The following is a 13,068-nucleotide window of genomic DNA, read 5'->3' as shown; positions in this document are numbered from 1 at the left end:
ATACTTGACATATATATATATATATGTGTGTGTGTGTGTGTGTGTGTGTGTGTGTGTGTGTGTGTGTGTGTATGAGTGGTTGGGTCATTCTTTGCCTGTTTTCTTGCGCTTCCTTGCTGAAAAGAAAAAAACATTAAAAAGGAGAGCAAATGGGAACATCAGTGAAGGGGACAAAAGGGGAAGTCATAAAAGCTAGTGAAGAAGTGAAAAGGAGGTGGAGTAAGGCTTCTGATGGACTATTGAATGTACTTGATAACAAAGTGGCAGATATAGGGTGTTTAGGCTAGGGTGGAATGCAGGGTGTTGGGTTGGGGTGGAATGTGAAATGAGAAAATAATGGAAAGGGGTTTGGTGAAGATAGAAAAGGTGGTGAAAGCCTTGTGTAAGATATAATGTGGCAAGGCAGTTGGAGTGGATGTTAATGCTTTTAAACTTAAGAAAAGGTGTAAGGAAAGGGGTGACTATGTTTTTGATTGGTTGGTAAGGATTTCAAATGTATGTGTGGATCATGGTTAAGCGCCTGAGAATTGACAGAATATTTGTACAGTGCATCTGTATAAAGGCAAGGGAGATAAAGGTAAGCATTTGAACTACTAAGATAAAAGTTAGGTGAGTATACCTGGTAAGATGTATGGGTGGGTATTGAGTGATGGGTGAAGACATGTCCAGAGCATCAAACTGGGTAGGAGCAGTATGGTTCTAGAAATGGAAGAGGATATGTGGATCAGGTGTTTGCTTAAAGGAATACATGTGAGAAATACTTAAAGAAACAGATGCATTTTGATGTAGAAATTATGGATCTAGAAAAAGCATAGGATTGGGGTGGTAGAGATGCCCTGTGGAAGGTCTTAGGAATATACAAAGTGGGAGGAAAGCTGCTAGAAGCAGTGAGAAGTTTTCATCATGGGTACAGGCTTGTGTTCAAGTAGGAAGAAAGGAGAGCGAAGGTTGGTCTGTGGCATGGGTGTGTCATGTCACTATGGTTAACCACTTTGCTTATGGAGGGGATGATGAAGGAGGTAAATGTGAAAGTCTATGAGATAAGGGCTAGTATGCAGACTGTGAGGGATGAAAGGTCCTAAGAAAGGAGACAGTTGTTGTCTGCTTATGATAATTGCTTGCCTTCATTCATTCCTGCTACCACCACACCCCACAAGAAATAGCGTCGCCATCCCTTGTCAACGAGGTAGCACCAGGAAAACAGACAAAAAGGCCATGATTGTTCACACTCTGTCTCTAGTTGTCATGTGCAATGCACCAAAACCACAACTCCCTATCCACATTCAGGCCTCACAGACTTTTCCATGGTTTACTTCAAATGTTTCACGTGCCTTGGTTCAGTCCACTGACAGCACGTTGACTCCAGCATACCACATCATTCCAATTCACTCATTTCCTTGCATGCCTCTCACCCTCCTGTATGTTCAGGCCTCAATCACTCAAAATCTTTTTCACTCCATCCTTCCACCTCCAATTTGGTCTCCCGCTTCTTGTTCCCTCAATCTCTGACACATATATCCTCTTTGTAAACCTTTCCTCACTCATTCTCTCCATATGTCCAAACCATTACAACACATCCTCTTCTGCTCTTTCAACCACACTCTTTTTATTACTATACATCTCTCTTACCCTTTCATTACTTATTCAATGGTCTCAATTAGGGCTTCAGTTACCCATGCCATCTCAGCTAACAATGAAAAAAGATATAGTGGATTATGAGAATGGGTGCTTATCAGTGTTTATGTACTCTGTCAACAGAAGAAAGACCATGAAAGGCAAGTGTTCTGGGAGAAGCTGAGTGAATGAGAGCAGTTTTGATCCAAGAGATTATGTATTAGTGATGGGTGATTAAAATGCAGAGGTGAGTAATGTGGCAGCTGAGGGTATAATTAGTGGGTATGGGGTATTCTGTAAGACAAATGGAAATGATGAACAGTTTGTAGAGTTGTATGCTGAAAAAAGGCTGGTGCTTAGGAAAACATGTTCAAAATGAAGGACAAACACAAGTATTCATAAGTACGAAAAATGGGAAGTAGGTACAACTGGATTACATACTAAGTGATGGGTGTGCAAAAAAGTTATTCTTGAATGTGAATGTGCAGAGAGGGGTTGCTGGTGGGATGTCTGACTTTTACCTAGTGGAGGCAAGGACAAAGATTTGTGGAGGCTTTCACAAAATAAGAAACAAGTGAGAAGAGGGTAATGAAAGTAAATGAGCTTGGAAAAGAGACTTGCATGAAGAAATACCAGGAATTATTGAGTGCACAATGGCAAAAGATGAGAGTAAATGAAGCTAGGGGAGTGGGAGAGGAATGCGAGATATGTAGGGAAGCAGTGACGACATGCACAAGAGAAGCATGTGACATGCAGGGGTGGGAGGTGGGCAGGCAAGAAGGGTAGTGAGCAGTGGGATGATGAAGTAAAGTTGATAGTGAAAGAAAAAAAGAGGTGTTTGGGTGGTACATAAAAGGAAGACTGCAAATAACAGGTAGATGTACAAGAGGAGGTAGCATGAGGTAAAGATGAAGGTGCAGGGGTTGAAAATAGGGCAAATAAGAGTTGGGGTTAGTGATCATCAATAAATTTCTGTGAGAATACGGTGTTTTAAAAGGACCTTCATCATGAGAAAACAAAAGAACAAATGGGGACATCAGTAAAGAGAGCAAATGGGGATGTGGTAACAGGTAGTGGTGAGGTGAGGAGAAGAATTTTGAAGGATTGTTGAGAGGGTAGCAAATGTAGGGTGACTGGATTGAGGAGGAACGCAAAGTGAGAGTCATGGAAAGTGGTTTGGTGATGAAAAATGATGTGGTGAAAGCCTTGAATATGATGAAATAAGGAAAGGTGACACGAGTGAACGTATTGCAGCTGAGTTTCTTAAGAAAGGTGGTGACTGTGTTCAGGATTTTCAAGTTATGTGTGGATAATGGTTATGTGCCTGAGAACTGCAGGAATGTATGTATAGTGCCATTTATAAAGGCAAGGGATCAAAGGTAAGTGTTTGAACTACAGAGGTAAAAATTTGTTGAGGATCCCTGTTCAGATGTATGGTACAGTGGTGATTAAGAGGGTGAGGGCATGTACAGAACATCATATTGGGATGGAACAATTAGGTTTCAGGACTAGTAAAGGAAGTGTGGATCAGATGTTTGCTTTAAAGAATTTGTGAGAAATAATCAGAGAAACAGAAGAATCTGTATGTGTTATTTATGGATCTGAAGAAAGCATATGACTGGGTTGATAGTGATGCATTGTGGAAGGTCTTACAAATATATGGCACAGGAGGAAAAACAGAAGCAGTGAAAAGTTTTTATCAAGAGTGTAGGATGTGTGTACAAGTAGGAAGATAGGAGAGTGAGAGGTTCAAGTTAAAAGTTGTTCTGTGGCAGGGGTGAGTACTGTTGCCACAGCTGTTTAATTTGTTTATGGATGGAGTGATGAGGGAAGTAAATGCAAGGGTCTTGGAGAGAAGGGTAAGCATGCAGCCAGTAGGGGGTGAAGGATTCTTGAAAGCGAGTTGTTTTCTGATAACAGCTCTGGTGGCAGATTCAAGTGCAAAACTGAAGATGGTGACTGAGCCTAAGAGTATGTGAAAGGAAGAAACTGAAAGCATATAAGAATGATAGCATGGTTATTAGGTTCAGCACGGCAAAGAGAAAGGTTAGTTGGGGTGTGATTTTAAATGGAGAAAATGTGGAGGGAGTGATGTGATTTAGAAGCCTGGGAATGGATAAAGCAATGAACGGGACCATGGAATAGGATGTGAGTCATAGGGTGGGTGAGGGGAGAAAGGTTCTTGGAGCAGTAAGGAATGCATAGAAAGAAAGGTTGTTATCTGAAAGGGAACAAATGGGTATGTTTGAAGGTGGATTGTTCCAAGCAATGTTATGTGGATGTGAAGCATGGGCTATATTATATGTGATGATGTGCAGAGGGGTGTGAATGTGTTGGAAATTAAATGTTTAAAAACAATAAATGCAGTGAGGTGGTTGTACAGAGTATGTAATAAAAGTTAAGAGAGAGTCATGGTAATAAGAAGAGCATAGTTGAGTGAGATGAAGAGGATATGCTAAAAGGGTTTAGACATATGGAGGGAATGAGGAAGAGAGGTGGACAAAGAGGGTATACATGTCAGAAATGGAAGGAACAAGAAGACAGAAACCAAAATGGAGATGGAAGGATGGGGTGACTGGGGCCTAAAAATGCAGGAGTGTTAAAGGCATGCATGGGATACAGAGAATTGGAGCAATGTGGTGTACATGGATCAATATGCTGTCAATGGACTGAACCAGGACATATGCAGCAAATGGAGGAAACCATTGAGAGGTCTGTGGGGCCTTGTTGTGGATAGATGGCTGTGGTTTCATTGCTAACACATGGCAACTGTAGGATGGATAAGGGCAAATGAGGCCTCTTTTCATCTCCAGGTGCTACTTTGTTAATGCAGGAAAAAGCAAGCATGAAAAAATCATTAATAATGGAAAATCTGTATGTGGGATCAAACCACTCCTGATAGTGTATGTTGACCTCTCCAGAGGATGTCATGGCCTTAAGGCTGGAATCTTAACATATGAAGAGAGCTTTAAAGTTTGTAGAGTTAGGAGGGCAGTAAGCAGGCTAAACATAGGAAAACAGCAGTAGTTAGAAGACAAAGCTTTAGCCAGATGATGTCAAAAACTGCATATTCAAGATCCACTAAGCATGCAAAAGCATGTTCATATTTGAATAAGCACAGACTCTCCTCTGAAGTGGAATCATGAATGAAGGCTGGAGCTGATAAAGGGATTACTGAAAAGATCATTAGGCAGCTGAATTTCTACAAGAAGTAAGAAATCAAGAGAGGTATTAGCCAGATGGAATTCAAGTGAAAAAAAAGTGGTACAAAGATCAAAAATAAGCATGACATCAATAGGAATATTCAGGTCTATTTGAGGGACAACATACAGGAAGGACTCCAGAGATTTCTTGTAACCCCATGATGCCACTACCTTTGCAACTCTTAAATGTCATCTAGATCTGAGACTTATCTAATCAACCATCCTATGGTTGCTTGGTCAACTTGAAGCAGTCAGGTGACTTGCAAAGATGATTTATATAAAAACAAAATATCAACTCCATAACTGTAATGACTCAGCTTTCTATCATAGTATGAAGTTACTAACAGTCTATGCACCTATATCAAATATTGACAGAAGGAGCAGTAAGTCATGCGAAGAAAATGAAAACTGAGTGTGAACAGGTGTGGCCTTTGTTGTCTTTTCCTAGTGCTACCTCGTACACATGAGAGGGGAGGGGGTTGTTATATTCATGTGTAGCAGGGTGGCGATGGGAATGAATGGAGGCAGACAGTATGAATTATGTACATGGGTACATACGTATATGTCTGTGTGTGTATATATATGTATATGTTGAGTTGTATAGGTATGTATATTTGTGTGTGTGGACGAGTATGTATATACATTTGTATGTGGGTGGGTTGGGCCATTCTTTTGTCTGTTTCCTTACGCTACCTCGCTAATGCGGGAGACAGCGACAAAGCAAAATAAAAATAATCAAAAGAAGATGGTAAACCAGCCGGGTAGTGGATATGCAAGACACAAAAACTGAAGGTATGATTAACAACATGATTCTTGAAAATTTATGATCATCTGCTCTTATTCAAAAGATACATCAAATAGCTATAAAATTCTACTTTCTGTGTATTTCCTTCTTTTCTGAGTCATCAAGGTGGTGCATTACAGTCAGACTTACCCTGAAGCATGGTTACATCCTGAAGGTGTTTAGCAAGACCCTCCATTGTCATATAAGACTGGCTGATGGTAGTCAGTTTCCGAGGTGATCTTCTCAAATTTCGCAATATCTCATGCTTTCCCTGTTGAATGCCATAAACACCATCTTTACCTGAAATACAAAGCAATCTATGATATAGTATGAATGCATGTATGAAAAAAAGACAAAAACCTTCCTTTATACCTTTCTGCCATGTCCCACCCAAGCAAGGAAGTATCAGGAACAGATAACTGAGCATTGGAGGAAAAATCCTTGCTAAGCTCTTCTTTGGGAAAGTGATAGTTCAAGAGAGGATAACCCTGCCCTTCTCTGATACTTTTTTATAGACCAACATGGCAAAGGCAAAGAATGCCTCAATCGAAGCCATCTTAATTGAAAGAAAAAAAGCAAAAGCAAAAGAAAGGAGAAATTAATCAGGGCTACAAGTGTTTGTAGACCTGATTCTTAATGGAAGAAAGGTAATATGAAGAGGGAAGAAAATTCATAAGTGTATTTCTTCAAGGAAAGGAGAAGGTATCATAACAACCAATCCTCGCATCCAAATGCATGCCACTGGTCCAAACACACGAGAGAGAGAGAGAGAGAGAGAGAGAGAGAGAGAGAGAGAGAGAGAGAGAGAGAGAGAGAGAGAGAGAGAGAGAGAGAGAGAATTACTGCACATGAAAAGGTAAAGTCAAAGAGAGGTGATGCCAGGAAAATTAATGAGATGGAAGGCTTCTGACTGCATTCTAGTTAACAAAGATGTGGAGGATAAGCCACCCCAGATGTGTGAGCAGAATTCTACACTTTGGCAAATAAAACCCCTGTAGATATGAAATGGCTGCTCAAAAGGAAAATAATCATGTCACCTATACAACACTCCAAGCTTCTGGGAAGCAAACTTTGTAATGTTGATTATATGGAGTTTCCAGGACAAGAGTGAAGGATATAGTAATGTTATTACAGGGTTGAATTGTGGTGTTTTGAAACTGAACAAAGGGAAACAAATGAGTCTTAGAAAGAATATACAGGGAAAAGTTTCATTTTAAAATGATTAAATTTTAAATGGTTAATGTATCCACCCAACCCCCCCCCCATACACATGTACATACACACGTCCACACACGCAAATATACATACCTACACAGCTTTCCATGGTTTACCCCAGACGCTTCACATGCCTTGATTCACTCCACTGACAGCACGTCAACCCCTGTATACCACATCGCTCCAATTCACTCTATTCCTTGCCCTCCTTTCACCCTCCTGCATGTTCAGGCCCCGATCACACAAAATCTTTTTCACTCCATCTTTCCACCTCCAATTTGGTCTCCCTCTTCTCCTCGTTCCCTCCACCTCCGACACATATATCCTCTTGGTCAATCTTTCCTCACTCATTCTCTCCATGTGCCCAAACCATTTCAAAACACCCTCTTCTGCTCTCTCAACCACGCTCTTTTTATTTCCACACATCTCTCTTACCCTTACGTTACTTACTCGATCAAACCACCTCACACCACACATTGTCCTCAAACATCTCATTTCCAGCACATCCATCCTCCTGCGCACATCTCTATCCATAGCCCACGCCTCGCAACCATACAACATTGTTGGAACCACTATTCCTTCAAACATACCCATTTTTGCTTTCCGAGATAATGTTCTCGACTTCCACACATTTTTCAAGGCTCCCAAAATTTTCGCCCCCTCCCCCACCCTATGATCCACTTCCGCTTCCATGGTTCCATCCGCTGACAGATCCACTCCCAGATATCTAAAACACTTCACTTCCTCCATATATATATATATATATATATATATATATATATATATATATATATATATATATATATATATATATATATATATATGTGTGTGTGTGGATGGTATTGCAGTGGAATTTATTAAAAAAGGGGGTGACTGTATTGTTGACTGGTTGGTAAGGTATTTAATGTATGTATGATTCATGGTGAGGTGCTTGAGGATTGGCGGAATGCTTGCATAGTGCCATTGTACAAAGGCAAAGGGGATAAGAGTGAGTGCTCAAATTACAGAGGTATAAGTTTGTTGAGTATTCCTGGTAAATTATATGGGAGGGTATTGATTGAGAGGGTGAAGGCATGCACAGAGCATCAGATTGGGGAAGAGCAGTGTGGTTTCAGAAGTGGTAGAGGATGTGTGGATCAGGTGTTTGCTTTGAAGAATGTATGCGAGAAATACTTAGAAAAACAAATAGATTTGTATGTAGCATTTATGGATCTGGAGAAGGCATATGATAGAGTTGATAGAGATGCTCTGTGGAAGTATTTAAGAATTTATGGTGTGGAAGGCAAGTTGTTAGAAGCAGTGAAAAGTTTTTATCGAGGATGTAAGGCATGTGTACATGGAGGAAGAGAGGAAAGTGATTGGTTCTCAGTGAATGTAGGTTTGCGGCTGGGGTGTGTGATGTCTCCATGGTTGTTTAATTTGTTTATGGATGGGGTTGTTAGGGAGGTGAATGCAAGAGTTTTGGAAAGAGGGGCAAGTATGAAGTCTGTTGTGGATGAGAGAGCTTGGGAAGAGAGTCAGTTGTTGTTCGCTGATGATACAGCGCTGGTGGCTGATTCACGTCAGAAACTGCAGAAGCTGGTGACTGAGTTTGGTAAAGTGTGTGAAAGAAGAAAGTTAAGAGTAAATGTGAACAAGAGCAATGTTATTAGGTACAGTAGGGTTGAGGGTCAATTCAATTGGGAGGTGAGTTTGAATGGAGAAAAACTGGAGGAAGTGAAGTGGTTTAGATATCTGGGAGTGGATCTGGCAGCGGATGGAACCATGGAAGCAGAAGTGAATCATAGGGTGGGGGAGAGGGCGAAAATTCTGGGAGCCTTGAAGAATGTTTGGAAGTCGAGAACATTATCTCGGAAAGCAAAAATGGGTATGTTTGAAGGAATAGTGGTTCCAACAATGTTGTATGGTTGTGAGGCATGGGCTATGGATAGAGTTGTGCGCATGAGGGTGGATGTGCTGGAAATGAGATGTTTGAGGACAATATGTGGTGTGAGGTGGTTTGATCGAGTAAGTAATGTAAGGGTGAGAGAGATGTGTGGAAATAAAAAGAGTGTGGTTGAGAGAGCAGAAGAGGGTGTTTTGAAATGGTTTGGTCACATGGAGAGAATGAGTGGGGAAAGATTGACCAAGAGGATGTATGTGTCAGAGGTGGAGGGAACGAGGAGAAGAGGGAGACCAAATTGGAGGTGGAAAGATGGAGTGAAAAAGATTTTGTGTGATCGGGGCCTGAACATGCAGGAGGGTGAAAGGAGGGCAAAGAATAGAGTGAATTGGAGCGATGTGGTATACCGGGGTTGACGTGCTGTCAGTGGATTGAATCAAGGCATGTGTATGGGGGTGGGTTGGGCCATTTCTTTCATCTGTTTCCTTGCACTACCTCGCAAACGCGGGAGACAGCGGCAAAAGAAAAAAAAAAAAAAAAAAAAAATATATATATATATATATATATATATATATATATATATATATATATATATATATATATATATATATATATATATTTTTTTTTTTCTTTTATACTTTGTCGCTGTCTCCCGCGTTTGCAAGGTAGCGCAAGGAAACAGACGAAAGAAATGGCCCAACTCCCCCCATACACATGTACATTCACACGTCCACACACGCAAATATACATACCTACACAGCTTTCCATGGTTTACCCCGGACGCTTCACATGCCTTGATTCAATCCACTGACAGCACGTCAACCCCTGTATACCACATCGCTCCAATTCACTCTATTCCTTGCCCTCCTTTCACCCTCCTGCATGTTCAGGCCCCGATCACACAAAATCCTTTTCACTCCATCTTTCCACCTCCAATTTGGTCTCCCTCTTCTCCTCGTTCCCTCCACCTCCGACACATATATCCTCTTGGTCAATCTTTCCTCACTCATTCTCTCCATGTGCCCAAACCATTTCAAAACACCCTCTTCTGCTCTCTCAACCACGCTCTTTTTATTTCCACACATCTCTCTTACCCTTACGTTACTTACTCGATCAAACCACCTCACACCACACATTGTCCTCAAACATCTCATTTCCAGCACATCCATCCTCCTGCGCACAACTCTCTCCATAGCCCACGCCTCGCAACCATACAACATTGTTGGAACTACTATTCCTTCAAACATACCCATTTTTGCTTTCCGGGATAATGTTCTCGACTTCCACACATTTTTCAAGGCTCCTAAAATTTTCGCCCCCTCCCCCACCCTATGATCCACTTCCGCTTCCATGGTACCATCCGCTGACAGATCCACTCCCAGATATCTAAAACACTTCACTTCCTCCAGTTTTTCTCCATTCAAACTCACCTCCCAATTGACTTGACCCTCAACCCTACTGTACCTAATAACCTTGCTCTTATTCACATTTACTCTTAACTTTCTTCTTCCACACACTTTACCAAACTCCGTCACCAGCTTCTGCAGTTTCTCACACGAATCCACCACCTGCGCTGTATCATCAGCGAACAACAACTGACTCACTTCCCAAGCTCTCTCATCCCCAACAGACTTCATACTTGCCCCTCTTTCCAAGACTCTTGCATTTACCTCCCTAACAACCCCATCCATAAACAAATTAAACAACCATGGAGACATCACACACCCCTGCCGCAAACCTACATTCACTGAGAACCAATCACTTTCCTCTCTTCCTACACGTACACATGCCTTACATCCTCGATAAAAACTTTTCACTGCTTCTAACAACTTGCCTCCCACACCATATATTCTTAATACCTTCCACAGAGCATCTCTATCAACTCTATCATATGCCTTCTCCAGATCCATAAATGCTACATACAAATCCATTTGCTTTTCTAAGTATTTCTCACATACATTCTTCAAAGCAAACACCTGATCCACACATCCTCTACCACTTCTGAAACCACACTGTTCTTCCCCAATCTGATGCTCTGTACATGCCTTCACCCTCTCAATCAATACCCTCCCATATAATTTACCAGGAATACTCAACAAACTTATACCTCTGTAATTTGAGCACTCACTCTTATCCCCTTTGCCTTTGTACAATGGCACTATGCACGCATTCCGCCAATCCTCAGGCACCTCACCATGAGTCATACATACATTAAATAACCTTACCAACCAGTCAACAATACAGTCACCCCCTTTTTTAATAAATTCCACTGCAATACCATCCAAACCTGCTGCCTTGCCGGCTTTCATCTTCCGCAAAGCTTTTACTACCTCTTCTCTGTTTACCAAATCATTTTCCCTAACCCTCTCACTTTGCACACCACCTCGACCCAAACACCCTATATCTGCCACTCTGTCATCAGACACATTCAACAAACCTTCAAAATACTCATTCCATCTCCTTCTCACATCACCACTACTTGTTATCACCTCCCCATTTACGCCCTATATATATATATATATATATATATATATATATATATATATATATATATATATATGATACAGCGCTGGTGGCTGATTCATGTGAGAAACTGCAGAAGCTGGTGACTGAGTTTGGTAAAGTGTGTGAAAAAAGAAAGTTAAGAGTAAATGTGACTAAGAGCAAGGTTATTAGGTACAGTAGGGTTGAGGGTCAAGTCAATTGGGAGGTGAGTTTGAATGGAGAAAAACTGGAGGAAGTGAAGTGTTTTAGATATCTGGGAGTGGATCTGGCAGCGGATGGAACCATGGAAGCGGAAGTGGATCATAGGGTGGGAGAGGGGGCGAAAATTCTGGGAGCCTTGAAGAATGTGTGGAAGTCGAGAACATTATCTCGGAAAGCAAAAATGGCTATGTTTGAAGGAATAGTGGTTCCAACAATGTTGTATGGTTGCGAGGCGTGGGCTATGGATAGAGTTGTGTGCAGGAGGATGGATGTGCTGGAAATGAGATGTTTGAGGACAATGTGTGGTGTGAGGTGGTTTGATCGAGTAAGTAACGTAAGGGTAAGAGAGATGTGTGGAAATAAAAAGAGCGTGGTTGAGAGAGCAGAAGAGGGTGTTTTGAAATGGTTTGGGCACATGGAGAGAATGAGTGAGGAAAGATTGACCAAGAGGATATATGTGTCGGAGGTGGAGGGAACGAGGAGAAGAGGGAGACCAAATTGGAGGTGGAAAGATGGAGTGAAAAAGATTTTGCTGTGATCGGGGCCTGAACATGCAGGAGGGTGAAAGGAGGGCAAGGAATAGAGTGAATTGGAGCGATGTGGTATACCGGGGTTGATGTGCTGTCAGTGGATTGAATCAGGGCATGTGAAGCGTCTGGGGTAAACCATGGAAAGCTGTGTAGGTATGTATATTTGCGTGCGTGGACATATGTATATACATGTGTATGGGGGTGGGTTGGGCCATTTCTTTCGTCTGTTTCCTTGCGCTATCTTGCAAACGCGGGAGACAGCGACAAAGAAAAAAAAAAAAAAAAAAATAAATATATATATATATATATATATATATATATATATATATATATTTTTTTTTTTTTTTTTTTTTATACTTTGTCGCTGTCTCCCGCGTTTGCGAGGTAGCGCAAGGAAACAGACGAAAGAAATGGCCCAACCCCCCCCCCATACACATGTACATACACACGTCCACACACGCAAATATACATACCTACACAGCTTTCCATGGTTTACCCCAGACGCTTCACATGCCTTGATTCAATCCACTGACAGCACGTCAAACCCTGTATACCACATCGCTCCAATTCACTCTATTCCTTGCCCTCCTTTCACCCTCCTGCATGTTCAGGCCCCGATCACACAAAATCTTTTTCACTCCATCTTTCCACCTCCAATTTGGTCTCCCTCTTCTCCTCGTTCCCTCCACCTCCGACACATATATCCTCTTGGTTAATCTTTCCTCACTCATTCTCTCCATGTGCCCAAACCATTTCAAAACACCCTCTTCTGCTCTCTCAACCACACTCTTTTTATTTCCACACATCTCTCTTACCCTTACGTTACTTACTCGATCAAACCACCTCACACCACACATTGTCCTCAAACATCTCATTTCTATCACATCCATACTTCTGCGCACAATTCTATCCATAGCCCACGCCTCGCAACCATACAACATTGCTGGAACCACTATTCCTTCAAACATACCCATTTTCGCTTTCCGAGATAATGTTCTCGACTTCCACACATTTTTCAAGGCTCCCAAAATTTTCGCTCCCTCCCCCACCCTATGATCCACTTCCGCTTCCATGGTTCCATCCGCTGACAGATCCACTCCCAGATATCTAAAACACTTCACTTCCTCCAGTTTT

At 41.7% G+C, this 13,068-nt stretch overlaps 1 protein-coding gene across 2 annotated transcripts in view; it reads right to left on the bottom strand.

Moving 5' to 3' along the window:
• LOC139750365 (uncharacterized) overlaps positions 1-5,924 on the bottom strand; it is a 105,523-nt gene extending 99,599 nt beyond the window's left edge. The window contains exon 1 of one of the 2 annotated variants that reach the window (XM_071665078.1): positions 5,752-5,924. In XM_071665078.1, coding sequence (XP_071521179.1) covers positions 5,752-5,803 — 52 coding nt within the window. In that variant the 5' untranslated portion in view covers positions 5,804-5,924. The remainder of the gene's footprint in view (positions 1-5,751) is intronic. The other variant, XM_071665077.1, reaches the window with a different exon arrangement.
• Positions 5,925-13,068: the final 7,144 nt, after the last annotated feature.

Source organism: Panulirus ornatus, chromosome 9 (genome assembly GCF_036320965.1).
Source record: "Panulirus ornatus isolate Po-2019 chromosome 9, ASM3632096v1, whole genome shotgun sequence".
Lineage (NCBI taxonomy): Eukaryota > Metazoa > Arthropoda > Malacostraca > Decapoda > Palinuridae > Panulirus > Panulirus ornatus.
Note: the sequence above shows the minus strand (reverse complement) of the source record. Positions and strands in the feature narration are given on the sequence as shown.